Source organism: Hyperoodon ampullatus (genome assembly GCF_949752795.1).
Source record: "Hyperoodon ampullatus genome assembly, chromosome: 5".
NCBI lineage: Eukaryota > Metazoa > Chordata > Mammalia > Artiodactyla > Ziphiidae > Hyperoodon > Hyperoodon ampullatus.
The window spans coordinates 76,229,357-76,256,525 of NC_136918.1; the positions used below are offsets into that span (position 1 = coordinate 76,229,357).

The window sequence follows — 27,169 nt, forward strand, 5'->3', positions numbered from 1 at the left end:
CTAGGTCTGGGTGGCGGGGGCGGCGCCCCGCGGGGCCGCGGCCTTGGGGTCCCGGGGTCGCTCCGGGCTCCGACTGCGGTCCCTGCGGCACTCCTCCTCGCGGGCCTTGTCGCCTTCGTGGTCCCTGCTGCAGGACCTCTCCCGCTCACGTCTGCGGTCGCGGTGGCAGCTCCGTCCTCGGGCCCAGTGCCACTTGCGCTGCTCGGCCCTGCCCGCGTTGCGCTTGCGGCCGCGGTCCCACTCGCGGCCAGTGTCCTTGTCGCGGGGTTGGTCCCACTCTCGGCCTCGGTCCCAGTCCTGCTCGCGGCTCCAGGTCCGGCCGCGTTCCCGCTCCCATGGCTTCCCACGCTACCGCTCACGCCGCCGGTCCTCGAGGGCCTGGCCCGGGCGGCTGTCGGGCGGTGGGGCCTCGGGCTCCTCCGGGGCCTTGTCCCGGAGCCGCCCCTTGCAGCCTGGGCCTCTGTACTCGTGGCCCCTGCCCTCGCGGAATTCGGCCTCGGGGCCTGGGGCCGGCGCGGTGGGTGGCTGCGCAGCTCCAGCAGCGCCCGGGGCGCCAGTTTGGCTCTGGGGTGGCTGGGCCCTGGCAGTGGAAGTGTGGAAGCACCGATTCGCTCTTCTCCGGGAAGGGAGTGGCCCCCCGGGGCCCCCCAAAGGGCAAGGGCGCCGCTGCCCTCTGGCCGGTGAACCTGGGCGGCGAGTGGACCCTCTGCTCTTCGAACCGCTGAGGCTGCATCCCCCTGGGTCGAATCCAGGAGCTTGGCCCATTGGGCCTTCAAACTGCCCAGGGTGTGGCCCCCTCGGGCCCACAAAGTGGCCCGCGGTGGGGGCTTCTCTGACCTCTGAACTGAGGGGGAGGAGGGCCACCTCGGGGTCCTTTGAACTGTGACAGCAGAGGCCTCCTCTGGCCCCCGAACTGGAAAGGCGCGGTGCCCGTTTCCCAGGAACGGGGCCTGCTCGGGCCCCTCGCTCTGGCCAGGGGGGCCCGAGGCCTCACCGTACGGGGCCTCCGGGAACTCCCTCTTCTCCCCGTGGGGGTCCTTGCGGTCTCCAAATGGAGGCGGCCCTGCTCCCCTGGGCCCGCCCACGTGGGAGACGGGTGGGCCCCTCCCATCCCTGTAGGGAGGTGGCCCGTGTGGCCCTGAGAACAAAGAAGGGATGGGCCCGTTTGGGGGCCCGAATCTGCCTGGTGGAGGCCCCCCTCTCGGCCCATCGTTATTCGAATTCTCTTCCGAGAACGGAGGGACTGGCCCCCGTGGGCCTGTGAAATTGGGGCCGTGAAAGCCCGACATCCCGAGAACGCGCGGTGCAGGCTCCCGCTGGCCTCGGAACTGGGGCCGAGGCCCCCCTTTCTCTGCTGCGGTGGGGAACGTGCCGGCCCCCTCAGCCGGCCTGGGCTGTGGCTCTCTGTCTCTTTCGGTTTCAGCTGCCAGGGAGTCACGTTTTTCGGGAAACCGAGCATTTCTCTGATCCTCGTACTGGCAAGAGCCCAGAGGTTTTTCCTGACAGGCGTACACTGGACCCGAGAAAGAATCCCTTCTTCCGGGAGGGTGGAAGGTCTGGCCGTCGTGCTGCCAAGGGAAGAGGGGCTGGAAGGAGGTGCCCTGCAGCGTGGGCAGCAGCACCTCCCGGGCAGGCCTGGCCGCGCCCTCCGCGCCGGCCGCGCCCGCAGGCCCCGGGCTTTCTGTGGGCTCCCGCAGGGGGCCGTCCTGCTTGGCCGGCAGTGGGGCCTCTTCGCCCGGAGCCCACGGTGGAGGGGCTGACTCTGGCTCCTCCTGGGCTGGAAGTGGCCCCGGGGGAGCAGCGGCCCCTCCGGGCGCTACTCTGGCCGGCGGGGGCCTCGGGGCGCGGCCTCGCTCTCGTTGCTCTCCGTGGCCAGCCGCCGGGCCTGCCGCGGGTCCCGGCTCAGCCGCGCCTCGTCGCTCGGGCCCGGGGCCTGGCTGCCAGCGGGGGGCGCGGCCGCCTTGGCCGCGGCCTGCGGCTCCTGCGGCAGCAGCGCGGGCTTGGGCGGCGGCGGCGACATGAGCGCGTCCGACACCCAGAAGTGGGCCATGGAGGCCCCGATGGCCGCCCTCTGCTGCCTGAGCGCCTCCTCCTGCTCCTCCACCTGCTTCTGCTGCTCCTCGATCTGCTTGGTGAGCTCCTCTATCATCTGCTGCCGCTCGGCCAGGGAGGGCGCCTGCAGGCCAGGCCCGCCGTGCGCGTCCACACACATTCTGGTGGGCAGGTCGTCCACGGTCACTTTGGCTTCTTCTAGGATCGTCTCGTCCTCCGGGTCATAGGCCACCTCCTCCCGCTCAGCTGCCTCCACGGCCTTGTCCGCGTCCTGGCGTCTCCCGCGGTCTCCGAGCTGAGTGTCCAAGGCTCTCTCAGGACCGTCCTCTTCCTCGGGGTCATACGGCCTGTCGTCTTCCTCCTCCTCCAGAGCTCTGTCTTTGGAGAGCTGACCAAACTGCTGGACAGTTGGGTCCAGCAGAAGCGCCGACGGCACCCCGCCGCCGGCTTTGGCTCTCGAGTCTTGGTGGGGGGCTGGGGCCGACTCGGCAGGCTCTTCGGTGGGGGTGTCAAACGCCTTCTTCTTCCCGAAGAGAGTCTGCAGGATATATTCTAGGGGTGAAGAAGAGGAAGTGACAGAGGAAGCGGCCACCGCAACCGTCACTGACGCGGGTGATGCTGTGACAGTGTTCGTGGCTCCTGGTTTGAGCGACGACGGTATCTGTAACCCGGAAGATGAGGCCGGCGCACCTGGTGCTTCTGGAGGAGGGGCTGGGGGTGGGGGAGACCCCGGGGGTGTGGTGCTGACAGCCGCGTTCCCTGGGCGCAGCGGGTACTTGCGGGGCTTCTTTTCAGGGAGCAGGGCTGCTGGCATTCTGGGGTGGACGGCATCCATTTCTTCTTGTGTCTGAATACGGGGCCGCTTCTCCTCTGTCTTGTCTAATTTGCCAGCATTTGAAGGCCGCTGTATTTTTTGGCAGATTACTAACCCCAGTATTATGTTTGGACGCGGTGACTCAAGACCTAAAAAGCAAAACAGTTGTGCAAATTTTAGAATCGAATTGTAGCTTTTGTCCTTCAGGGGTCAACTCTGGGTGTGAAGGGCAGCGGGGGGATGGTTTCCAGAGGGAGGAGGAGGGGGAAATTCTGTGGCAAAATAGAACCAAGTGTTCGAAGACCGGCCGCAAAAGACGCAGACTGCACCGCGCACCTGCCCAGCCTGACGGGCCCACAGACCACAAAACCAAGGGCCCAATGCACACGCGCATTCGCCCAGTGCTAAAATTATTACAGGTTTTCAATTATACACAACGCTAGGGTAGAGGCGCGCTGGGGGAGGTGGGGAAGGCCAGCACGCACACACTCCAGGCCGTTCACCTACTGGGAGTGAAGCCTGTATGTACCAGGATGTTTTCTAAACAAACTCTTAGCCGTGTACCTTCATTTGCCTCTTGCTACAAATCAGGAAGGCAGCACCCCCTTTCGACTTTAACTTATGAGCTGCAATATGTAAATTAAGCTATTCATACTAAAATTAAAGGTTCAATTAAGGACCAATTCTACAACTCAATTATAATGATCAACAAAATTATACGGATCGATATAGCACACGCCCTTCGGTAAGTTCATGAGTCACTGGTGTCAAAATGACAATTGATGGGAAAAGTGATGCTGACCAAAATGCCTAAAACAAATGTTCTTGCAGGTTTAGAAAGACATTCAATGAGCAGTAACTTCTCAAAAGCTACCGAACGCTCAGGTCTCTGTCAACACAGGACGTGCGGCTTAAAGCCCAAAGGTGTTCAGGACAGGGGCAACAGAGGACACACCACGTGGAGAACACGCTGGGAATTTCAGAACATTGCACAGTTCTTAAAACATAATGATTTCTTAACAAATTCTTGGTCCACACATTCTGGATTGTGGTGCACTGGACCAGGAATGCTACTGTTTCTGTACGGCTCCGCCACCCTCACAGTAATAACAAACCTGGAATACCAACAGGGGAACAGAGAAGCCCACGTCACAGATCAGTAAGTTAGGGAGAAACGATAAACACGGCACCAAAATTTTGTTTCAACAGCATATTTTAGGAGGCTAAGGCACTGCGTTAAATCCAGGGAGATGGGGTCCTGTCCTCGGGAGGTGTGCCAGCCCTACAACTGGCAACAGCTTTATATGCCTCCTAACAAAAAGGATACACCCCAGACTTGGCAAAATTCTCTAGACTCTACCCTTTGCGGTCACAGGCATCACAGCTGAGGGTAGGATTCAATTACTTAACATTTACATTTGTTTCGAAAACAGTAAACTCCCTGGAGACCAGCATCTAACTAAGCAGCTAGTATTTTTAAATGCTTTCAGCTCTCAACTACTTCATCTACACACACCCGTAAGCGATCTAATAAAGCTCCAGAGTTGGAGGAGTGTTAGTTATGCATTTCCCCACTAATCTTCCCCAGGATTTGACATTTGAATTGGGCTGTTTTTGAAGCAGTCAAACCTTCTCTACTTCACCTGTGCACGTTATGGCTGCATGGAGACTTGAAATGTAACTAGCACCGTGGAGATGACTGACTCGTGGAAGAATATGATTCACAGTGCTACCGGGGTCTCGGCAGTGACCTTCAGGGAGGTGAGGGCACGTCTGGCTCCACCCCGCTCCGCACCCTCACGACAGGCGCCTGGCAAGGGCACGCTGGACACAGTCAAAGGGCTACTACCACTGGGGCGGTGGCAGGGGCAGCTTTCCCCCGAAGGCCCCATTTTCAGTCTGGGGACCCTGTGGGCGCGCCCACTGTTGAGTGTGACCCCTGGAGAGGAAAGGGCGCCCCGAGACGGCGCAGCAGCAGTGAGCACGCTGGCTGTGTGCAGAGACAGGGCTCCCTCCGGGGGCCCGGGGCGCCCCGCCGGCTCCGCACAGGGCCTCTGTCCCATGGTTACAAGGGGGGTGCTTACTTACCGACCTCCCTTTGAGGGTAGTGGTGAGGCTTATGACTCATAAAGTAGATGAGAACTAGGTGGGAGGCCACTGAACTATCATTTCCAGACAAGGGGTACTGGTCAGACTGAGCACCGGGGTGTCGGCACCCCTGCCCGACCGCCTCCGAACTGCGGGAGAAACGTGTCCACAATGAACCGTCTGGTTGAAACGAGCCTTCCTAGCTGCATGTAGGTCCCCGAGTCTTCACGGTGAAAGAACGGGTCAGCCCCAGACCACCCGTACAAAGAGAGAAGTGGACAAACCCAGGGACGAGGGACAGCTGAAAAGGTGTGTGTGGATTTCCTGAGCCAAGACCCAAACCAGGATCTGTGTCCGGGTGTGTCAGCAACAGGGCCGCGGGGGAAGCAGCCCCCATGCACCTTGGACGTGGCACAGCGGGAGACGAGGTTTAGTTTTAATTAATAAACCAGCTGAAAGCTGCCCAACTATCAAATGAGGCTTTTACCCCTAAATCAACCTGGCATGCTCCACTCTTCAGTATTTACAGTGAACACCTTTTTATGGTCTGAGTCCGACAAGACAAAACGTCCACACCTGCGGGAACAGAAACTGTGCTAGAGTTAGCAACAAACATCCTCAAAGAGGACTTGGGCAGAGACCCAGCAAATACAGGGAGAAGCAGCTGCCCGCCCGCCACACTCGGCTCCCATGCAGACTTCGCCCGCTCCCACTCTTGGGTCCCTAAGACCTGAGCAAAGCCAGGGCTCCGCGTCCCAGTGAGGAGAGCGTCGTCCATCCGTCCGTCCGCCCGCCCGTGTCCAGGCGCCCCCAGCGCAGCACCGCCGCCTGCACAGCCAGAAGCACACTGGCGTCGGCTGAGGCAAAGCAAGGTGGAGACAGTCCTCCCTCACAGTGCACCTGGATGGGCACCAAGAGCTACCAAATGGTTCAAATTCAGACAAACAATGGCCAGTTTCCATGAAATATTCATTGATTTCAAAGGAGAGAGAAGCACTTTCCATTCAGCACCATTTTGCCTTTGATTACAACATCTGTACACAGCTACGCAGGAAGACACGCAGAAACTGAAGACGTGCTTTTATCTGACAATACTGCAAGTCACGGAAACGGTCTGCTGTTCAGGAAGCAGTTAAGAGTGAGGACAGAAGGCAGACACCACGGATGGAGCCAGCCTAAGAGAATGGCCCTCTCCCGGCAGTGCCTCGGAAGGCAGGCCCCTGTCCTCTGCTCAGGGTGGTCCACACCTTAGATGCCCGAGGGCCCTCGACAGGCGCCCCCCACCCCCTCGGGAGGGCCGGGCACCCTGGCCTAGGCCCAGCGTCCCATCTGACTGCTCTTCCTTCCGTGAATAAAGCCCCTAGAATTAAAAACATATATACTAAATTAAACAAGCTGAGATTTAGAAGCCCTTCGATTGAAAAAACAAGTCTTTAAAAGTTTATGGTAAAATTTCCCGTACAATCACGTTTCCAAAACCCCTCCTACTACTTTATTTTAATGAAACATTCGTTCTCTATTGTGGAGGAACACCTGCAGGCTTTTGAGCATCCCCTTCAGGAAGTGACAGCCTTGGCAATGCAGGTGGAGGAGTGATGTCCACTCCGCTGGTCATCAAGTGTGGTCACTTAGCAGATGAGGTGGGCGCCCTGCCCAGCCTTCCTTGTCCCCGTGTCACCCCGGAACACCCAGCGCGGCCCCCTCCCTCTGCCAGCCGGGCCCCAACCCAACACTGCACCAGCTCCCACCGCGGCTCCGACCGGGGGTTTCCTCGGTGACCCCCGCGCCCCTGCCTCCTCACCACGCCTGACCTCGTCCACCTCTGCCCCCCTCAGGGGCTGTGTGTGGCCCCGAACCTGGCAGCCCCCTGCTCGTGTGACAAGGTGCACCGGGACGGTGTCAGGCAAGACCCCATCGCGGGCTCTGCAGGTGGAGCCGTGAGAGGGGCTCCAACACGGGTGAAACAGGGCTTCGTCACCTCCCAGGTCCCGCTGCTACAGACGCGCAGGGTGTGCGTGTCACAGGATCTACGCTCACACTAGGCCCCGCACAGGCTTCCGCCCTTGTGACTGACCGGAGGCTCTTCACGGTATCGGGAAGTCGGCTTCACCACCGTCACCGCTGCCTCGGGAACACGGCGTCCAGGGAGCCGGCCGGCGCCCCGGGAGCTGCCCGCCAAGAACCTCGGCCACAGCCCTCCCTGCTGCCTGTCAGGCGGCACCGCTTTAGCGCGAGGAGTGGGACAGCCCCCCGGAGAGCTTGGCTTCTAACGTGTTTGGCACTGAGACAGTTCCGTGTGTTGTGTCAGGGGACACGAGCCCTGCGGTCACGGGGACCGACCAGGACGCTGGGCCCAGCCGCAGAACTGCCGGGGCGTGTAAGTGCCTGGCCGCGGCAGGGGCGCTGGCCATGGACGCGGAGGCGCCGGGCGCGGGCGTAGCTACTGCCTGTAGAAGCAGGTGCTTCAAGAGCCCTCACCGCGGGTTACACTCAGCATCTTTTAGGCTTAGCCGTTTTGGGGGCGCCATGGACAAGGAGACACTCCCATTTAGGCGAGACTTAAGTCCCGTCAACTTCTCAGGGTTAAGGCGAGTTGGGTCCCCAGAGACCACGTCCCCCTTGGAATCACCCTTAGCTCCCTTGAGAAGCCTGAACTTTCTTTCTGGTCAGCCTGGAAATAATTCTTTAGAAGCAGCACTTTCTAAGGAATGAGTGAACAAAACGTGGTCTGCCAAAGACAAGAATTCGAGCAGCAGATTTCAAAGTGCCTATTTCTAGAACTAGTTCCTGTCTCTCAACGCTATTTTTCATTTCTCATCAAAACGAATGCCTGCAGCCAAGAGGCTCTGCCTGACGCCTGCAAGGAGCCAAGCCCGCAGGCCAGGCCCAGGCCCCGCCCTCCCGGCACTGCCCAGCCCCTGCCAGCAACACCCTGCTCATGCCAGGCGGGCGGGCTCCGGACAGGGTTGTCCCTCTTCACAGGACTTTTCTAAGACAATGCACACCTTCCTCAGGGGACCTCCCGTGCCACCCTCCACTATCCGCTGCTTCACCCCTGTTCCCAAGTTCCGCTGCCAAAGGCCGGGTCTAGGTGAGGCACGCAGCTCGCTGGGACGGACTCCGCAGTGTGTGGGGGGGACGTGTGGGTGGAAGCCTGGGCCTACCTGGTCCCTCAAAGGGCAGGAGTTTGGAGGGGACGGGGTCCGCGGCGCTCAGCGGGATCAGGTAGAAGTCCTCGACGTGCCTGCTGTTGTTTACCACGACGCCGAAGCGGCCGCGGCTACTGAAATAGGAGTACAGAGACATGTAGGCCACCTCCTCCTCCTCCGTCGCGGGGTGGAAGCGGATCAGACACAGCTCCTGCAACAAACAGAGGGCGGGGAGCATTGACCTGCGGCCACTCGGAAAGGCAGCCCCTTCTCCTTGCACCTAAGCCCCAAAAGCAGGAGGGAAGCGAGGAGAGAAGCGACCAGCCCTGATTCTGACTGTCACAGCCCTGCTGCCCAACACATCAGAACAATGAGCTGCTGAAGAGGACACAGGCCCGAGTCTCAAGACTGCTGGGTTTGATCTTGGTTTCGGAGGACTTGCTTTAAAACTACTTAGCCCCACCGTCCTCAACACAGAGCCCACCTCCTGGGGCTCTCGTACTGATGGGGTACTCTGTGTGCAGGGCCAGTCTGGGGCAGCGTCTGACACAGAGCTAAGTGACCACTAAGCGTGCGATGAGCTGCCCGCAGCTCCGAAACGGGAGGGCTGAACTAGACCAGGGTCGTAACCCTTCTGTGACCCCAGTGAAAACCAGAGCCCCTCCCCCAAAGAGCACTGCACACGCAGACACACAGCTGCGTCCGCATCTCAGCGGTTCACAGACTCCAGCCCAGCCGCCTCCCCCGACCTCTCCTCCATCAGCTCAGACAAGAAGGGACACAGCATCTGTATTTCTAACTCTGAACCACACACGCACCTTCACAAAGCTTCCACCGTCGTGCTACTCAGACCCCCCTTCACAGGTTAGCCAGCTATCAACTTCAACGTCCACCTGCAAACATCTCACCAACTAGAGACAGTTCAAGTATTAACGCGCAAGACGAGACGTCAAAGAAAGAGCCGTGTGTAAACAAACCCCTTCTTCCTTGGGTGCAGAGGTCAGACTGTGGGCAGGTACCTTAGACACTGAAGACCTGAGTTTGCCGACGTAATCCCAGACTGTCTTCGGGGCAATCCATCCGCCGATGTGAATTGTGTCGGGCAGGTCCTAAGTGAAATGAGCTCTGATTCAATGGCCGGTGGAACCGCGGCCGTCACAGAGAGACAGACCCCAAACTACCCGAGATTCACAACTAAGACAACTGCAACTATCCCAAACACAGCGGCAATAACTGTGTCAAATGTTGCTTAGTTGACTAACATCCGGGATTATGAGTGACCAAACCCAAGGGTGGTAGGAGGATAAGCTTCTGCTAAATAGGATGACATTTAGCAAAGTGTGTTACTGTTGTCTTTTAGGAACATACACATACAGGAAAGATCCAGGTATGTCTCAGAAGAGACTGAGCACTCTTTCTTAAGTCTGAAATGCTAGTGCTGTTTCGTTAATTTTGAAAAATAAAAGACCTGTCACGTGTGCCCCTCCACACCAGGGCAGGTCACGCGTGCCTGGCCACACCTGCAGTGGGCACATGCACACCCAGCTTTTGCACAAGCTCTAGCGGAACAGAGGGAGAAGAAAGACAAGCTTCAGCTTTTTCAGAAAAGAGGGAGGGTCTGATTTCTCATTTCAATTTTCGCCACTGTCCAAACTGCGTAACCTGCTGACTCGGCCCGGCAACCCTTATTTTGCCTTCAGAGGTGCTTGTGCGTCCAGACACTCAGCAGGAAGGTGGTCACACGCCTGACTCCAGCGCGGGATTAGAGTGCCTTTGGAAAACGCGCGCACGCATGCACACGCACACACACACTCCTCTCCCTCCTGGTTCTAACCTCACTGAGATAATCAATATATCCAGAGACAGGAAACGCCTTAGTGACAAACTTCGCTACACTCTGCATGTTAATGAATCCTTTCCAAATGGTGCTGAGTTGAGACAAAAAGAGGGTGGTATCTCCTTCTGGAGGGGACTGGGACTCCGAGATGCTGTAAAACAAAACCACAGAAAATACGTGAATCTTTCTCTCTGCCCAAAGAATCCCCAAGATTTAGTTAGTTAGTTAGTTCGTTAACGTGTTTATAAAAGCAAAGTGAATTCCTGCAAGTTTTGATAGCTTACTTTTTCAAATTAATTACCTTCATCATAATGATATGAACACATTCTGGTCAAAGAAATATAAACTATATAGGCAATAAACTGGATGGCTGTAAATTCAAATTCCAGTTTTCAACAACTATATGTCTAAGGTGATCATTAGTCATCCTAAAACTGAAGCTTTAAAAAACCGCCTTTCTAAAATAGAAAATTGAGGAGAGTTGTATATCTGGGTGGATTTCCGAGCCGAACGACTGAATCACTCATTACTGCTCCTTCTGTTCATCTGAAAGAAAGGCCACAGCTCAGCTGCTCAGACCACACACGGGGGCAGCACCTGATGCTTGGCGACGGCGGGACCGACAGAAGGTATCTGGGCTCGGGCAACGTGGACGGCTTGACCAAGATGGACTTGGGCACCGTCACGGAAGTCGGCAGAGGCTTTGGGACATCCTGTCGGGGCTCTGCTGGGTGGGCGCTGCCTGGGCGGGCTGCCGAGGGAGCCGTGCCCGTGCTCGGCCTGCCTGGTGCAGTCCTGGGGTCTCGGCCGGACACCATGACTGTGGTGAGCACTGCGCCACCACCAGGGGCCGGGCAGGGGACGCCTTCCAGGGCGGAGGGCTCGGGGTGGCCATCCTCTGGAGGCACCGGGAGGGACTTTCCCTCCAAATGGGCGCGAGCAGCGCTTTCCAGGTCTGGCTCCAAGGTGTTTTCAGGCAGAGTTTCTGGGGCCGCATCATCGGCTGAGCTGAGAGCAGGCTCAGAGGCAGAGCTGTCACGCTTGGACTTTGAGTCCTCCTTCTTGGCACAAGTTGACCACTTTTGTCTTTGCGGAGCTGGCTCATCTTCCGACGATGGAACCTGACCTGGAGAACAGAAGGCAGGCCTTCGTGAGAAATCCCACACATTCGAGAGCAAAGCCTTCCCATGGGTAGACAGACGATCACTGCTTTAAAACAACAACACTATAAAGGTAGGGGCTCACTTCCGAAGCTTGAAGAAACGATTCTAGCCTTTCCACTGTGTGACTTGGTTTGAATGCAGCCGTCCTGAGAAGGGTCTCCACAGTCTCCCCCCAGATCTGCTCACCTGTGCAGATCTTACAGTTCCGGTCAAAGAGGTGCGTGCGGTGCTGCCCGGTCGTGTCCTGCAGCATGCCGCCAAGGCCCAGCAGCGGTACCGCGCTCCTCTCGGGGGCCGCCCGCACCGATTCTTGCTGTCCCTAAAGCACAAGAAGCAGAGGAGGTCATTTCTTTTCCAACCCCTCTCCAAATTAGCAGCACCCATGGAAAAAACATCTCACGTGATTAAGAACCACTGAAAAAAGAGGAAAAGGACTACTGAATACAAGTCCTCGAGAAGCAATACAACTACACACACTTGTGTCAGCTCAGTGTCTTGCCCAGTAATTCAGGCACCTAACAACGTCTGGAACGTTTGTCAATTCTCGTGAGCACTGGAAATCCTAAACGCTTACATCACAATCTGATACTGGCGGAGAATCTTCCATATCGGGAATAGTTTCCGGTTTAACGGTTGGCTTCTTACTCTCATTATGCAAGTTAGTTCCGGACTCCATCACCTAAGATGAAAAAGACAGACAAACGTGAACCCTTAGCCCTTCTTTCCCAAGGGGACTCTCTCACGCCAACAGGCTATTAATTCACTCTGGGGTGGGGTTGGGGGCGGCGTTGGTGTCGGGCTTCTGGCATCCGCAGCCGCCTCTCCCGTCGGCACACACAGGATTTGACGATCTCTCTTTCCACATGGAAAGCCCTTTGGAGACAAGTTCTTCTGGCTTCATTCTCACAAGTTTTGCCAAAGAGATTTCTTCACGCAGAACACGATGGAAGAGCCCCTGTAAACAAACATCTCTTGTTCACTCGTTCAAAACCCTCTAAGATACTAGAGAGGATGTGGAGGTGGGCAGCAAGGCAAGCCCCTGCCCCGCGGCAGGAAGAGGGCCCGGAGCCTCCCATCGATGCTTGGAGAACAAGGGCCCTGAATTCGGGCAGCTCATCTCCAGTATCCCACCGCACTAACCCTGCTACAAAGACCACTTCACAGAAAACACAATTGACTGAAGAAGGTACAGTGTTAGGGACAAAGGTAGAAGAAATCCCTTCTGCCAGGGGGTTAACAAGGCGAAATGGAAAGTCAAGAGTATGTGCCCTGCTTCTAAACACAGGCAAGAGGTCAAGAGGCCGATCCAGACAGCGTGGCCCCGGCAGGCACACAGGCGCGCAGGTGGCAAGAACCTCAGCTGGCGAGCGACTGGCCCCACGGGAACAGCATGCCACTCACCCGCAGCCGCAGGGGGACCCAGTGCCCTAACCCAGGCCTGGGCAGCCCCTGGCCAGGACTGCCCCCGCTCCTGACAGTCGGACACGCACCTGGTTGTTGGGGTCCTTGAGGTTGAACATGAGGTTGCGGTACTTGCTCTTGTACCGACTGTCTGTGACTCGGAACAAGTTAAACATCTCCTTCTCGAGGTGCAGTGCAATTTTTCCTACTTCATTTTCTGTCATGATTAAGTCATCGCGGTCAGTGACTCTAGATGGAATGAAAAAAGCCCCACGGTAACTGCTGCACTTACCATGCCACATGGGATCTCAGCTCCCCAACCAGGGATGGAACCCCGGTGCCCCCTGCAGTGGAAGCGTGGAGTCTTAACCACTGGACGCCAGGGAAGTCCCACATGGGACATTTTTCATAAACAGCAGGGCCATCGTGAAACAACCACCCTTTATGTGGAAAACTTTCCACTTTAACAGATAAGAAACAAAGTGGGACAGCCCACCTTTTCCACAAGATCTCCTTCAAGGAGCGTCGTATGTTTTGCCGAATTTGAGAATTTGGCTGTGACGAGGCGGGGCGCGCGGGGCCCAGGCGTCCCGGGGCTGGAGAGGCCAGGGGAACCGAGGTGGTCCCAGGCTTCCTGATGGCGCCCACCGAAGCAGCGGAGCTGGGGAACTTTCTGGAAGCAGACGTGGCAGCAACAGGTGCCAGCCTTGCCTGCTTGGCCGAGGGAGCGCTGCCCGAGGGGGAGGGGGCAGCCGAGAGCCACGGCCTCTTGGGGATGGTGCCCTTGAACCCCGGTGGCAACTTTTTGATGGCCAGTTTGGCTGCCACCGCGTTTGCAAAAGGAGGGGACTTCTTTGGAAGGAGACTTCTGGGCGAGGGTGGCTTGAGGCCCCCCGAGGAGCCCGGAGGAGCCACCTTCTTCGGCACCGCCGCCACCACCGCCTCGGCCTCTGCGCGTCTGTCCTCCTTCACGGCTGAAAGGAGAGGGGCCGCTTAGTGAGGCAGGGGTGCAGGGGACCCCACACAGCATGTGCACCCGAAACCAGCAAAGCTAATAACCAGGCATCACTGTGAGACAGATTTAAAGAGGATTTTTAAAGTAACTGTTAAATTCAGAAAAGGAGTGTAAACAGGGCTACCAGCAACATTTACGATACTGAATATACTTTATTTCAGAGAGAAACGCTTTAGTATTAAAACTTTTACTCCAACCGATAAACCAGTAAGCTATCAAAGGCTTGATTTGAACCGTTAGCTTAGCTTGGAACTCCAAGGCCAAATTTCGCTGTATCAAGAGAAGGCATAGATTTCAAAGACCACTCGCATGGAGAGTCCCAGTGCAGTTTTTGGTGAACAGGAGCTTAGAAACTCTTTCCAGGGTGGATCAGACACATTCTCTTCAAATGCATATCCAAGCCCCACCTCGGGGGCCCTTGGGGCACTGGAAGGACTAGCGAGAGTCCACCCTGGGGTTAGGGGCTCACAGGTGCTCATCGTCCTCTTGGACAAGAGTCAACTGGACACGGTTAATAAATATAGAGAATGTTGGCAGAAAACTGCAACATGGGGGGAGACCAGTTACTTTTACACTAGGAGCTCGGTGGCAGGAACGTCACCTGCTGTCATTCACGTTCCCATTCACACCCCTCTAGTAGCAGCTCGCTATTGGGTAAGACAGTAGGTTAGCACTTTTAATGCAAACAAGGATTACAGCCCAAAGCCAAAATGAGAATCTTTATGCCAGTACTTCGCATGGACTGATTCCACTTAATCCTGTATCAGACCATCAGAATTACAGTCAGAGGCAAGCAAGGAGGTTCATCCTAAGACCAGTCCCTCGGTCTCAGGGGCGAGCGGCCCAGCAGACGTCCATGGGGAGCCGTGACGGAGAGCTGGGACGTGTTCCCAGATGGCCCCGCTCAGGCCCACCGCCCAGAACGTCTGGGACCCAGGGCAGAACGGGGTGGGGGGGGCAGGCAGGTCCAGGGAGCAAGCCAGGAGAGCACAGGGACACCACCTAGGGCCACGTCACACAGGACCGACGGAGAAGCCGCCTCCCCAGGCGCAGGCTTTTCTCAAACTACCCACAGCGCAATGAGCCCCCACATGCTAAACAGGAGACTTCGAGATGCTCTAGCAGCCTTCCGATTTTACGCAGGGGTTGAACACCCACCAATGCCAGTCGGCTGCCGGTGCTTCTTGCAACTGTCCTAGTGAAGCAGGGAGAAAATCTGAAGTCCGGGGACAGAGGTGAGACCCTGTCTACAAATAAGGCCTGACCCCACAAGAGCCCCCAAGGCGTTCACAGCCTACACCCTGCGCGACCATCCTGGCGAAGGGCCGAGCGCTGCCCTCAGGACTGCCTTCCTCCAGCACTGGTCAGGCCAGTTCAGCCACAGGTGTTAAAAGCCCAGGGACCGCAAGAGTTTTCCATTTCATAGTACAGGTGAAATTACCTATGTTTAGAAACTTTGCAACAGCGCTACACACATCCAAAACTTAGAACCGTGTCAGAAGTACTTCATTGTCATCAAGCAACCATCCTGACTGCAAATCTCCTATTTTCATCTCACAGAGCACCCCCCCAACCTTATGTCCCCTTGTCCACGGTGTCCCAATCACTGGCCCCACGTGTGCCGGCACCCCCGGGCTATGCTGTCCAGGCTTTCCCAAGACCACCCGCTCCCCGCTGAGCAGCATGCTTGTGCTCTACATCCACCCTGCTGGCTGTCACCCACGTCCCGTCAGCAAGTCACAGCTGTCTGACAAAGGAGGAACTGGCGACATCATAGGAACTAAGAACTGTGATTCTACATATATTATTCATCAGCTGAAATCCATATTCCTAAGGCGCTACCATACCTCAGTACGTGGAAACTTATCTTTGCCAGCTCAGCCTCGGCTAACGGGGTCCACAGCACCTAATCTAGGCGGGGGGTGGGGGGAGAGACTGCTAGAGCTTAAGTTAAATGAAATGGACAGAGGCCCCTCTTCTTGGGGGAAGGAACGAGAGTGGAGTGGAGCAGGACGCGGCGCCAGCTGTGACTGCCAGCAGGGGAAGAAGGAACAAACCCGTCCGGATTAAAATCGAGTCCTAAAACCAGCTCACTCGCCGACTTTATACAAACTTTGCTGAGATTATTTTAGTAGCACACTTTTAAGCAACTCTAAAAAGCTGGCCTAAGGGGCTTCCAGAATTCTCAATGAGGCACCCATGATGGGGCCTCAAACAAATCTTATCATGTGACATTTACATTGTTTCAAGTGAGAATTCCTGTTGACTCCGAACACATTCACTCCCTAAGATCAACGCTCCTACTGGTCTAACCGGTGTTTTGTCTCATTCAGGGAAAACAGAAGCCAGGAGCTTAATTTTAGGACATTCACAGTACAGGTGATTAAAGGGACCTGCTATCCAAGAGTGGTAACGGCAAACGAACGTACTCTATTTAAAAAGCAGGGGATGGCTTTCCTTAACCATTGTGCTGCTCTTCTAGAAGATTAGCTGCTTCTGGCTTTTAAAAGTCAACTTTCATTATCCCTCACCTGCGTCTCAGAGCGTATGTAAGTATGATTACATAAATAAAAAGTTGCTAAAATGTGGAAACTGGTGGACCCCAACAAGTCAGCTCTATCCCTCTTCTACTTGGAGGAAAAATGCTGAAAACAGAAAACAGTTGCATGTGGGCCCACTGTCAGCTGGATGCGGGTTAGCTGCTGCTGGAATGGCAGTGACACCATGTAGTGCCAAAGCGTCTGACAGCGACAGAAGCATTACTTCTGAGTAGAGCTAAAATCACATTTGCAAATTCTTCATCCAAATTCCCTTTTAACTGTATTATGTGTATACATTCACAGAAGAGCAAGGCGTAAACAACCGACCTCGAAGCGCCAGTTCTAGAACAGGACAGCAGCCCACCCACCCCCGGCAGAGTGGCTCCAGCAGTGGCAGGGCCCCCCAGTGCTGCCAGCTCGAGGCAGGGTGACCACCTGCCCACGTGCCGGACAGAGACCGCCTCCTCGGAACGTACACCCAGTCTGGGCCATCCTGGGGGCTGCCGATGGGGAAAAGAGTGGCCCGAGTTCCAGGCCAGGTGCTGTCTCGGGGAGCAGATACAGGAGGAAAGGCTGGCCGGTGGCCAGGCCACCGCCCCACATGACGTCGTTTCTGCTGGGTCTGGCCATGGGTTTCTACTGGAAACGAGTTGTTTGTGGTGAAGCCCGGCAGGAACCAGGCAGGCCGGTGCGCTCAGGGACCAGCAACAATCTAACTGGCTAACTTCCCAGTAAGCATGAAACTGGGGGCCTTGCCACACGGCAAGGTGGGCCATGCTGCTATGGCATTGCTGGCCACTGGGTGGCACTGGTGGGCCTTCGAGGGGACAGGAGGAAAAGGGAGTGGAAGCTGTGTTACTGGGAGCAGCCAGTGCTGTGCAGCACCACAAGGAACCGGCGCCTGGCAAGAGCCGAGTCGCACCGCACAGCACAGCATCGCGCGGCCCGCGCCCACTCACAGCTCAGTGACAGCCGTTGCCGGGGTGGGCCCTCACAGGGACCACTGAGAAACCCTGAGGGACGGTCACTGCTTTATACCTTTTGTCCTGCCCCAAAGAGGTGCCAAGTTACCCTAAAAATCCCCAGATATGAGGCTTTCAGTCACACTGACACGGTGGGGGTAGTGGGGGAGACACTACTCAGAATGATTGGCTTTAAACGCCAAAGGAATCGAAGAGCTTCTGATGTGACCAGGCGCCAAGCAAGCCCTCATGGTGCAGGTCGGAGCGTCCCCTCCCCGCCGCCATTCCCACAGGGCCCCAGATCCACCCAGGCTCAGTGGTGAGGCCGAGGCAGCTACCGCCACAAGGCCCGGGTAACGTAACGGGACCAGCCAGGGCTCAGAGGACACAGTGGACCAGCAGCAGGGGTTGGGGGGAGTGGACTCTGCTCACTGTGACATCGGTTCTAATTTCAGCTCAGCCTGACACATGTACAAAGACGTTTCTCATTACAACTTTGTTTCTTGGCTGTCAAGACTTTAGTGTGAAAATTCAAGTAGCAAGAGAGAACCATTTTACTTTTGCGCCTTTGCTTAAATAGTTTGCAGTGAATTATTCCTGTAGAAGTTATGCTTACACAGAAACAGAGACAATCCCCACCCAAGACTTGGGAGGCCTGATCTCCATCTCTGGGGCCCTCACGCCAGCTGCCCTCCATCGCTAGGGGTCTGTATGTGGGTCCACAGCCAAACTGCCATGATCTGGGGCTACACAAAGCTTGTCCAGATTGACTTTTTCTTACTGATGTGCAGTATTTGAGCGACTTACACCTCAAGAGAGGTACACAGAACTGGCCGTAACAAGCTTGCAAAAAACCAAGTATGCCTCCGGAGGCAAATGGACCCTTCCTTGTTTTCAGAGTTTCACAGATTTTGAAAACCAAAACCCAATTCACGTTGGACTGGTAATATATGAAAAAAATGGTCACATCATCCTTCAGCACGAACCACGAGAAGGAAACGGGGCCGAGGCTGTGTGTGAGGCAGGCCTTCCACTCTCCTGTCTACGCCAACTGGACTGGCGGGGACTGGCCGCCAGACCTGACACTCAGCTGCAAGTAGAGCTGCTGCTTTCCCTCATCTCCAAAACCCGCCAACAGGCACTTTCACCACTTTGACAAGGTTCAACTTTAACTGTTATCTGTGCCTGCACCATCTGCTACTTCAAGCAACATGATGGGGTCGAGGGCGTGATAAGACTCTGGGGCACAGAGCCCGCGGCACCTGCTGACCCCGGCGGGTTTAGCGGCCGTTACCTTTGGGCTCGTCTTGCTGATGCCTCCAGGTGCACGGCAACGCCCCGACCTTCGTTGACAGAAATCAAAGTGGAAACCCTTCTCATCGATCTTCCAGGTTTACTTCTTTAACTTTCAGAAGGTAAGACTATGACTATGTGTACGGTGAGGTGCAACACGCAAAATATCAAAAACATTACTTTACAGCTTCAAGTGTACCTGAGACTCCTACACCGTGTGGGAGGGTTTACAGCTGCGTCTTCAGAAAGATCCCTTGGGACTCGATGCCACCTAAGGGACTCTGCCGCGGGACCGTCTGTGAACAGTGCCACAGGAGATGCAGAGCCCCAGAGGCCACATGAAGGCCAAAGGGCAGGTGAGGTGAGCAGGACCAATCCTGCTAGAAACTTCTACCCCGACCCCCCGCTAAAGCACAAGAACTAAGGGGGGCAGCCAGGATACATCTGAGGGTCTCTGTCAGAAAAAGTACATGTACATGCAAAACCTTCCCTGCACTAATTTTCTGAACAGTTGGCTATTAAAAAAAAAAAAACCTGTAAAAAGTAAAACACTTAAAAATACAAGAGAATGCCAATGACCAAGAAAATTCCAGGTATTTGGATAACATTAAAAACAGCTGTCAAGGTAAATCCTTATCAGGACAAGTTTTGGTTCTCTCTCCAAATGGGGGGAGGAAATTGGTGAGATGTACAAGGCTGCTTTGTCCCCACCCACATTTTTTTGCCACTGCAGATCTGGAAGAGACAGAGAAAAACAGCTCGTGTAGCTGATAAAACATGCCTCTCCCACCGTTCCATTCCTACCAAACACCCCTTGGTCCAGGCAGCGCCCCCCATCTATGTCACCATGGGGACCTGTCTTCTCTTACTACCTGTGAAGCGTGCTCCCGGAACTCACACCACCGATCCCTGTGAAACCCGCGCCCCCAGATCCACTTCGCCACAGCACAGGAACCGGACATGTGGCACACGGAGACCACAGGGCAACGCTTACGTCAGGGCAGGATGCTAACACATCACTGGACCTGGGTGCACAGGTTCGGCCAGGGGTCCCCATTTCAATTCTCAAACCTACATGGAACTGCAGAAATCTGATTTCCCAGTCAAAATTTATTCAGGTCCCCAGAGTTTCAAGTCATCTCGGAGCCATTTAGGGAGCCCCCAACATGGGACCATGTACCTATGCCTAACACAATTCCACTTCCAAACCCTAACCAACCAGGGCCACTTTAGAAGAACATCTTCAGCCCTCTTCGTGCCTGTGCCTGGACAGTAACGAGAGGCGATGAAGAGGAAACGAAGAGAAACCATGAGGAGGACTACGAGACACAGGGACCTGGGGGGAAATACAATGGCAACTGTTTCCCTAAGTTACACTGTTTTTGTTTTCAGAAACTCTGAAAAACAATTTAAAAAACTCATCAGAGAACAAGTGGGTGTTAATCCCATCACTGTGAGGACCTTAAGATCTACTGACTGTCCCATGAGAGAAGCAGGTCAGAGCCTCTGTGTAGCAAGGTCTTGCCCACGATGCTCATGAAAGGCCGCCCTGAACCCACAACCCAAGGCCAGTGCCAATGGCCTGGGAGAAGTGGGGTGGGGGCAGAGCACCTCCAGGGGCCGCACACTGGCTGCCTAAGGATCCACCCAAGACCTGACCCGAGTCCAGGGCAACAGGGAAAACGCCCCCTCCGAAGACCTGTCCCGGCATCACCTGCACCCAGAAACATATCACGCTCTGCAGCCAGGGAGGCGGCTGGGGGCGTGGTGGGGGTGCAGGGCTCTGCTGAGTGTGTGCGGGGGGCCCCCTCCCATTGTGCCTGTGTGTGGGGACCCGCGGAAGGTCCACAGCCACTGCCACTGTCAAGTAATGGTTTGGGGAAGAGGCAGAGGCACAGCTGCTACTCACCGAGGCTCAAGTCGAGTGTTTACCATCGACCTTTTACACTCCTCCCAATCATCTTTTGGGAAGAGGACATTTCTGGGATAACAGAAAATGATCAGAAGCAACTAGCTCAACAGCATGTCCCTTATGCAGGCTACAAGCTGTGGCTATCCATCCACGTACTTCTGAGACGTAAATGCGCTGGGAAGGTGGTCAGTGAGGAGGTGATGTGCAGAGGAGGGGGGTGGGGCAGAGGGAAGAGAAACCCGGCCTGTGAGCAGAGCCACCACCTCCTTGAGGCCGGGCTCCCCGCCCCTCCACCCCAATCTTCCCTCAAAAACCGGGAAGTCAGAACTGGGGATAAGTAAGCACCCACCCCTCCCGAAAACCCTGCCAGCTTGCCTTTCTCACTGTGCGCCCTACATCTGACTCCACACTCCGAGCCTGGGGGCAGTCTCCCGATTCTGGTCGACAGACATGGAAATCAACTGAATTGAAATCAATCACCCAGGGTTTTGTGGCTACACCTCGGTTTCCCTTTCATTCTGTCACGTGCCTATAACCAAATGAGAACGTTCAGCCCAGGATTCCAACATGACGGCTCCCCACCCATTCACAGCTGGGCGATGCTTATATTTAGGTACACTCGTAACCCCTGTAGAGGCGCTACGGTGTAGAGGTGCTATAACTTGATGGATGTTTGCGACACGTCGTTAGCATGAAATTCTTGGTTCAAACAACCTGAGGTGTACTGAGACTCATTTTAATACAGCAACTGGTTAATTCTATATTTAACCACTCACTCCAAAAATCCAAAAATAAATACACAAATAAATATGTATAGAGACATATACACACACAGTATTGCTTGGCACTTTACTTGCAACTCCATTTCTTAGGTCTTGGGTCATTTACATTCTCAAAATGCATCTAGTTATGCAGTCTTCTAACCACACTACATCCACGAGGCCTTCCCTCAGGCCACTGGCCTAAACAGCCGGCTGAGAGGAGGAAGCAACACGTGGCTATAATCCTGGAATTTAGGGCCATTTAACCTCTTGTGCTTTTAAAAAAAGTGGCAAGAGAATAAAAGATAGCATAAATAAAAACACAAAATGACCTTAATCATAGAAAAATAAGAATAAGATGTGCCCCAGAGCAATTTAAATTTCTAAAATTTAATTTTGGAGAGTGAGCTGAGAAAAAGAAGAAGGAGAAAAGATTCAAGTTGCATGATCTCATCTGGGATTGCAAAGGTCTGTCTGAACTTGAAGCCTGGGTGGCATGACCCAGCAGTGCACGCCAAGACTCCTGGCCTGGGTGCTGCTCAGAGTGGACAGACATTGTGCTCACTTACTTTCAAGCACGGGAAGCAGGGTAAACAGCCTTCAAGACTGGCATGTGTGTTTATGTTGTGTGTAGTATGTGAATTGGACATTAAAAAAATTCCGGTTCGGTCAAGAATAATATAACTCCTGCAAATCATGCTTCAGTTGAAAATCAGCTACAACACTACTGTGCTAATAGGTTCCCACAATATACAAAGAAGTGAGGGTCACGTGTGCTGGGAGCAGACCGTGTGGAAAGGCCCCCGCGTGGAGAGCCCACGGCGGTGACGGCGCAGTGGTGAACACCTGGATGACGGCGGACCCTGAGTGCCGGGCAGCGTGCCCCCTTGTCAGATTCTGCTGAAGATACTACACATACTTACCAGAGCCTGATAATAAAGAAAAGTGATTAAAGACATCAGTCGTCGGAGGTGAGACATTCAGCAACGGGGCTGGTACAGCTTTTTGGAAACACGGACAGGAAGTCCCGACAGACTAAGGATGGGCATGCGGGGCTCAGGAGGCCTCCTGGACTTGGGCAAGGGCTTTGATCTCTGCAGATGCAGCAGCAAACACGGCTAGAACTCCTAGCTCTGGACAGGCCCGAGTGCACGGCCGTCCAGAAAGACCGGGAAGGGTCCAGAGCTCCCCCCCGGCTGATACATACATTTATACAACACTGGCGGCCAGGGGGCGGCAGTCTTTTCTGGCTTTACTGCATTGTACTTGTGGTCGCTGGCCCACGACGGCGTGCTGCTCTCACAGGGCGGCTCCTTAGCGAGGACCTCACTCCTTGGAGGCACCACCGCCACCTTCCTCGCTGTGTTCTCCTTCTTGTCTGGAGCCGGTCTCTTGTGCACAGAAGAGATTTTAATGCCTGCCTGGATAATCAGTAAAGCCCCAATCATGAACGAGGTCAGGAATTAACCTTTGCGCATTTCACTCTGCAGTGAGGGTCACGACTCAATCAGCTCCTGGACCATCCTAAGCCCAATACACTGCATCTGCTCAGCAGAGGGCTTGGCTACTCCCCCACATCCAGCAGGCCCGCATCAACATCCGAACGATGACAAGGTCCCTGACACAACAACCCGTCAACCTAGCATCCTCATGAGGCGCTAGGCCGCCAGGATAACCGAGGGGCCGTGGAGTGAGGCAGTGAAGCAAGGCGGAGAGCACGACAGACCGGGGCCCCGTGTGAGAACCCGCCCAAGCAGCACTGACAGGCAGGAGCTGCAGACACAACAGCACGTGGAGAAAGGACGGGCATACAAACGACATCCCTGTACCCTACCCGGCACTCAGTGCGGTGCCCCCAGAACCCACTGGCCACCCCGCTGACTGTGTGTCAACTCCCCGCACAGACTCCAGCAGGGACCACTCTCCTCCCAGCAGGGCTGGCGTGTGGGTGGACAGCTATTCCACGCAGCAGCCGGTTCCCACGTTTCTATCAGTTAATCCCTCGGCAGGAGGCGGAGAAGGAAAACATGAGAACACGTGCCTATTTGTCATTTCGACAAGAACACTGGTGGGCAAGGCGGAGGGCAGTGTGAAGGTGCCTGCATCCCGTCCGGGCCTGTGTGCCCTACACTCTCCAAATCAACCCACCGAGCCTGTAACCTCCAGACGCTCATGGTTTGAACTACACAAATGGTTGGTTTCAGTCAACTTACCTGAACGCTCCATTTCTGAAGAATGATTTTTTCCGGCCTTGTCTTGGGTTTCTCTTTAGGTTTTGGTTTCTGCTCTTTCCCTGCGCTCAGGAAGCGCATGGTGGCCGCGGCGTGTTTCCGGATACACTCGCTGCTGCAGTAGACAGAGTCGGGCTGCACCACGCTCGAGCACCCGGGGCCAATGCATCTGGCGGCACCAGGCGCCTCTAGGACCTGCAGGATCAGACGTGGCTTCAGTGTACTCACCCACCGGGTGGGTACGGCACTTTGTAACAGAACTATTTATGGTACCGAGATGACTGCTTTTAATCATGTATGAAAAACTGTGAATAAACATGTACCTTTGTTTATTCAAAAGACACACATCTACTTCCCCTGAGGAAGGCCCTCGGCTTCTTACCTGCCCTTCAGCCACGCAAGAAGGGCGGAACCCTAAGCGGACCCGGCGCTCACGCTGCGCACTTCTGAACACAATGGGGTTTCACACCACAAGTAGGTTCCCTTATCGGGCAAATGGGCAGGGATTTTACCAACGAATTAAGGTCCCAAGTGAGAGGATTCTGAGTTAGTCCAAAGGGTCCAACTTCATCAACTGAAAACCCTTCAAAGAGGAACTGAGCCTCCAGAAGATAGAGGATTCCACTGCTGCCTCTGCTGAGAGGGCGCCCATGCCTAGGCTCGGCGGGCAAGCTTGGGAGACGACACCCAGGACACCCAGTTAAACGTGGCTCTCAGAAACAACAGATCACTTTTTGCTATTATCAGGCCACAAAAATTGCCCGGGATATATTTTTCATGCTAAACCAAGTCAGAGCTTTTGGAAGTGGATCTTTCCCCAGCCAAGCCTCTGATACCTCAGGCCCCACAGACACCTGGAGGGCAGTCTTGTAAGACCCAGAGCAGAGGGGGCCCAGCTAAGCCAGGCCTGGATTTTGGAGCTAATAAATGTGTGTTGTTTAAGCTGCTGAACAAGTCTGTGGTTGCCTGCCGTGCAGTAGGAACCTGGTTCACTACAAGGGCTGAACACAGCTGTCCATCATCACTAGAGCATGTTCTGATGGTCGAGACTAATAACATACATGAACATACCCCTCCAATGTACTGGAGCAAAATCTTAAATCTCAAATTATGCACTTAATTGTTTTTCCTCCACAGAATCCAAGTTTTGCTCAGAGAAATACTTAAGTTTCTGGGTAGTCTCAAACACATCAGCAATCACAGGACGTTTCCTACTGACTTCCATTTCCATTCATTCTCTTCCTTACCAGTTATCATCATACTTCCACTCGATGCCTCCTCATACGCCCGTGACAGGTAAAATTTAAACGGTCCAGCCCTCGAGGCTACCTCAGTGCAAGGGGGAGACGGCGGGAAGCTAGGACACGGCCACCGCAAGGTCGTCTGCATGCCCAACACTGGCTAGAGCACGGGCTGTGGGGGCGGCATGGGCCCCCAATTCAAGGAAGGCCTGGGGTGAAAACATGCTCTGAGTAGGACGATCATGAGAGCCTCAGACAGCTCTCAAGATGCACGGAATCCATGACAAAGCATCACGGCCCTTGGGCAGGAGACACGAGTGAACAGACTTGGGAAAGGAGAAAACACAGCTGCACAAGCACTGGTGAGTGGGAGAACACCATAACAGAGGGCGTGCCAGCCGCAGCTGTCTTGTCAGCCTGGGGACCTGTGCGGTCACCACCGCTGGCCTTGGCATCTTGCTGCGAGGCAGGGACTAGACCACCGGTTCTCTCAAGGCGCTGACGGGTAATATAGGTGCACACGTGCCCCCGTGACTCAAAGATAATTTTGTTTGTTCACATATGTACGTCAAACTTTGGATCCATTCATTAGAAAACTTAAGGGAAGACTTACAAAAGTGAGTCCACTTATGGAAAATGTTAAGTCAGTAATAACACCATAGGAGATAGATATGATTAACAAACATAGAGAAAGAATAGACAGGCGTGCCAGCCTTAAGCAGGTGCATGGACCTGGGAGCTCGCAGAGCCCAGCCCCGCGCCCAATGCCACTCCTGGGAAAAGTTAACTTATCTCAGGAAACAAACGCTTCTGTCTTGATGTTTCTGCCAACGGCAGCTGAGGGCTCCACAGTCACCTCTACTGCTGACCTTGGGAGACAGGTACTTACGGGCTGGAATATCTTGAGTTTTTTCTTGCAACTTGGGTTTGCAGCTTTCTCAATTCTAACCTTAATTCCTTGGTCTTCATTCGATTTCTGCTCCACAATTCCTAGACTCGTACAGTCCATGCCGTCGGCATCTGCAGGTCTCGACCTCGAGTCCTGCGTGCCTGTGGTCTCGGAGCTGGGCTCGTCCTGCACTTGCAGGATGGTGCAGTTTGGGCAGATGTGATCCTGCCCGTTCCTTTCCAAGAGCCTCCCTCGAGCCTCAGAAATGCCCACACAGTCGCCATGAAACCATTCTTCACATCGGTCACAGCGAATCATAAACCTGGAATGATAAAATAAGGAATCGAGATTATTATTAGTATTACGAATGGAAAGTGAGAGACCAACTCAATTTTAAACACAAATCAAATTTCAACATTCTATTATGAAAAAAACAAAAATATTACAGACACGTGGGCAGAACAGAATAAAGAGCATCCACGTGCCCCTCTCAATTTTACTAACATTCAATCAAATTTGCTTCATCTTTTCTTTCAGGGGAGCACCCTGCCCTGGACACCACAGTTCTTGTCCACAGGAGGGCAGCCATGCCTTTACCCGCCCCCTCCCTGAGCTGCCCCAACGTCCACACCACAGCCCAGTCGCAGCCGCTCTGGAGCAGCGTCACCCAGCGAGCTCTCTGGGACAGCAGATCCTCTCTGGTCCAGGCCGCCCTGTCCGTGGCTGCTGGGACCGAGGCAGCCAATGTCCCACGCCAGCCCCCACCTTGGTGGAGGGTGTGGCTCTTGGCAGTGCCCACCCATGCCGTATTTGTTTTTGTTTTTTGACAATGACTTGCTCATCTTTCCCAAGAGAACAAGTCCCTCATTCAGGCCACCCTGGGACTCTCTAAACTAAGACGAATGGAAAACCCTCTCTGGCACTTTCCACACCTCGGACTGCCCCCCGGAAGCCTGGGCAGCCACTTCATCCCCCCACAACCCACCTGTTGTTGTGAGGCTGGCGGCACAGGCAGTACAGGGCATTGGGGTTGTACACCTCACATGCGGGCTTGTGTCGGACTGCGTCTCCGGGTTCCTCTGCATTCCCCCCTGGGGCCGCCCTCCCTTCCAGCTGGCTCTCTCTGCCCATTCTCGCCGCCTGGGACGCAGCCCCCAGGTCGGCCTCCGGCTCCTGCGGGACGGGCCGCGAACCCTCCATCGCATCGCCTGCCTCAGCATCCACGGTCTCCACCGGGTCCTCCTCCCGATGCTTCTTCCTCAGGCGGTTCTGGATGCCCTTTGGGGGCCTGTCGGTGGGCTCCTGCTCGCGCTTTCTCCGCAGGCCATTCTGGAGTTCTTTCAAAGTCAAACCGTCACTGTGGCTATTGGAGGTGTCAATCTCGTCGCCACGCCCTCTGGCCTTTGCCGAGGAGGCCGTTCGTTCCTTAGCACCCGTGCAGCCAGACCTGGGACCGCTATTCCCGTCCGAGGTGCTCTCCATGCTCCCCTCGGAGGCGCTCTCCGCTTCTGTCACTGGACAGGATGCCGGCTCCACTGAGGCCTCTAGGGACACGGAGGTGCCCCTCCGGCCCCGGCGCCGAACCGTGGTCAGGAACTCCTCCACCCGCTCCGTACGCTTCGGCTGCCTTCCGCTGCGACGCAGCGACGGGCTCTGCTGCTGCCCGGGCAGCGGCTCCAGGGCATCCACCTCCGCATCCCTGGCGCCCTCGCGCTTGCCGATGGTGGTCCTCCGGAACCTCCACGTCTTCCTGAACACTTTGCTGGTGGGCTTGATGGCCTTGGGCGCGTCCTCACCACTCGGGTCATCCTCCTCGTCCAT

At 55.3% G+C, this 27,169-nt stretch overlaps 1 protein-coding gene across 1 annotated transcript; it reads right to left on the minus strand.

Moving 5' to 3' along the window:
* Positions 1-27,169, minus strand: LOC307053494 (death-inducer obliterator 1-like; the record flags this gene model as incomplete). The annotated part of the gene is given in 21 exon segments (XM_079704916.1): positions 1-348; positions 352-515; positions 518-565; positions 568-742; positions 748-828; positions 830-932; positions 934-1,837; positions 1,840-3,015; positions 8,119-8,314; positions 9,123-9,212; positions 9,938-10,091; positions 10,538-11,066; positions 11,290-11,422; positions 11,678-11,782; positions 11,942-12,058; positions 12,594-12,753; positions 13,001-13,478; positions 22,195-22,408; positions 23,201-23,413; positions 25,349-25,670; positions 26,334-27,169. Coding segments are annotated over 21 exon segments (6,546 nt in total).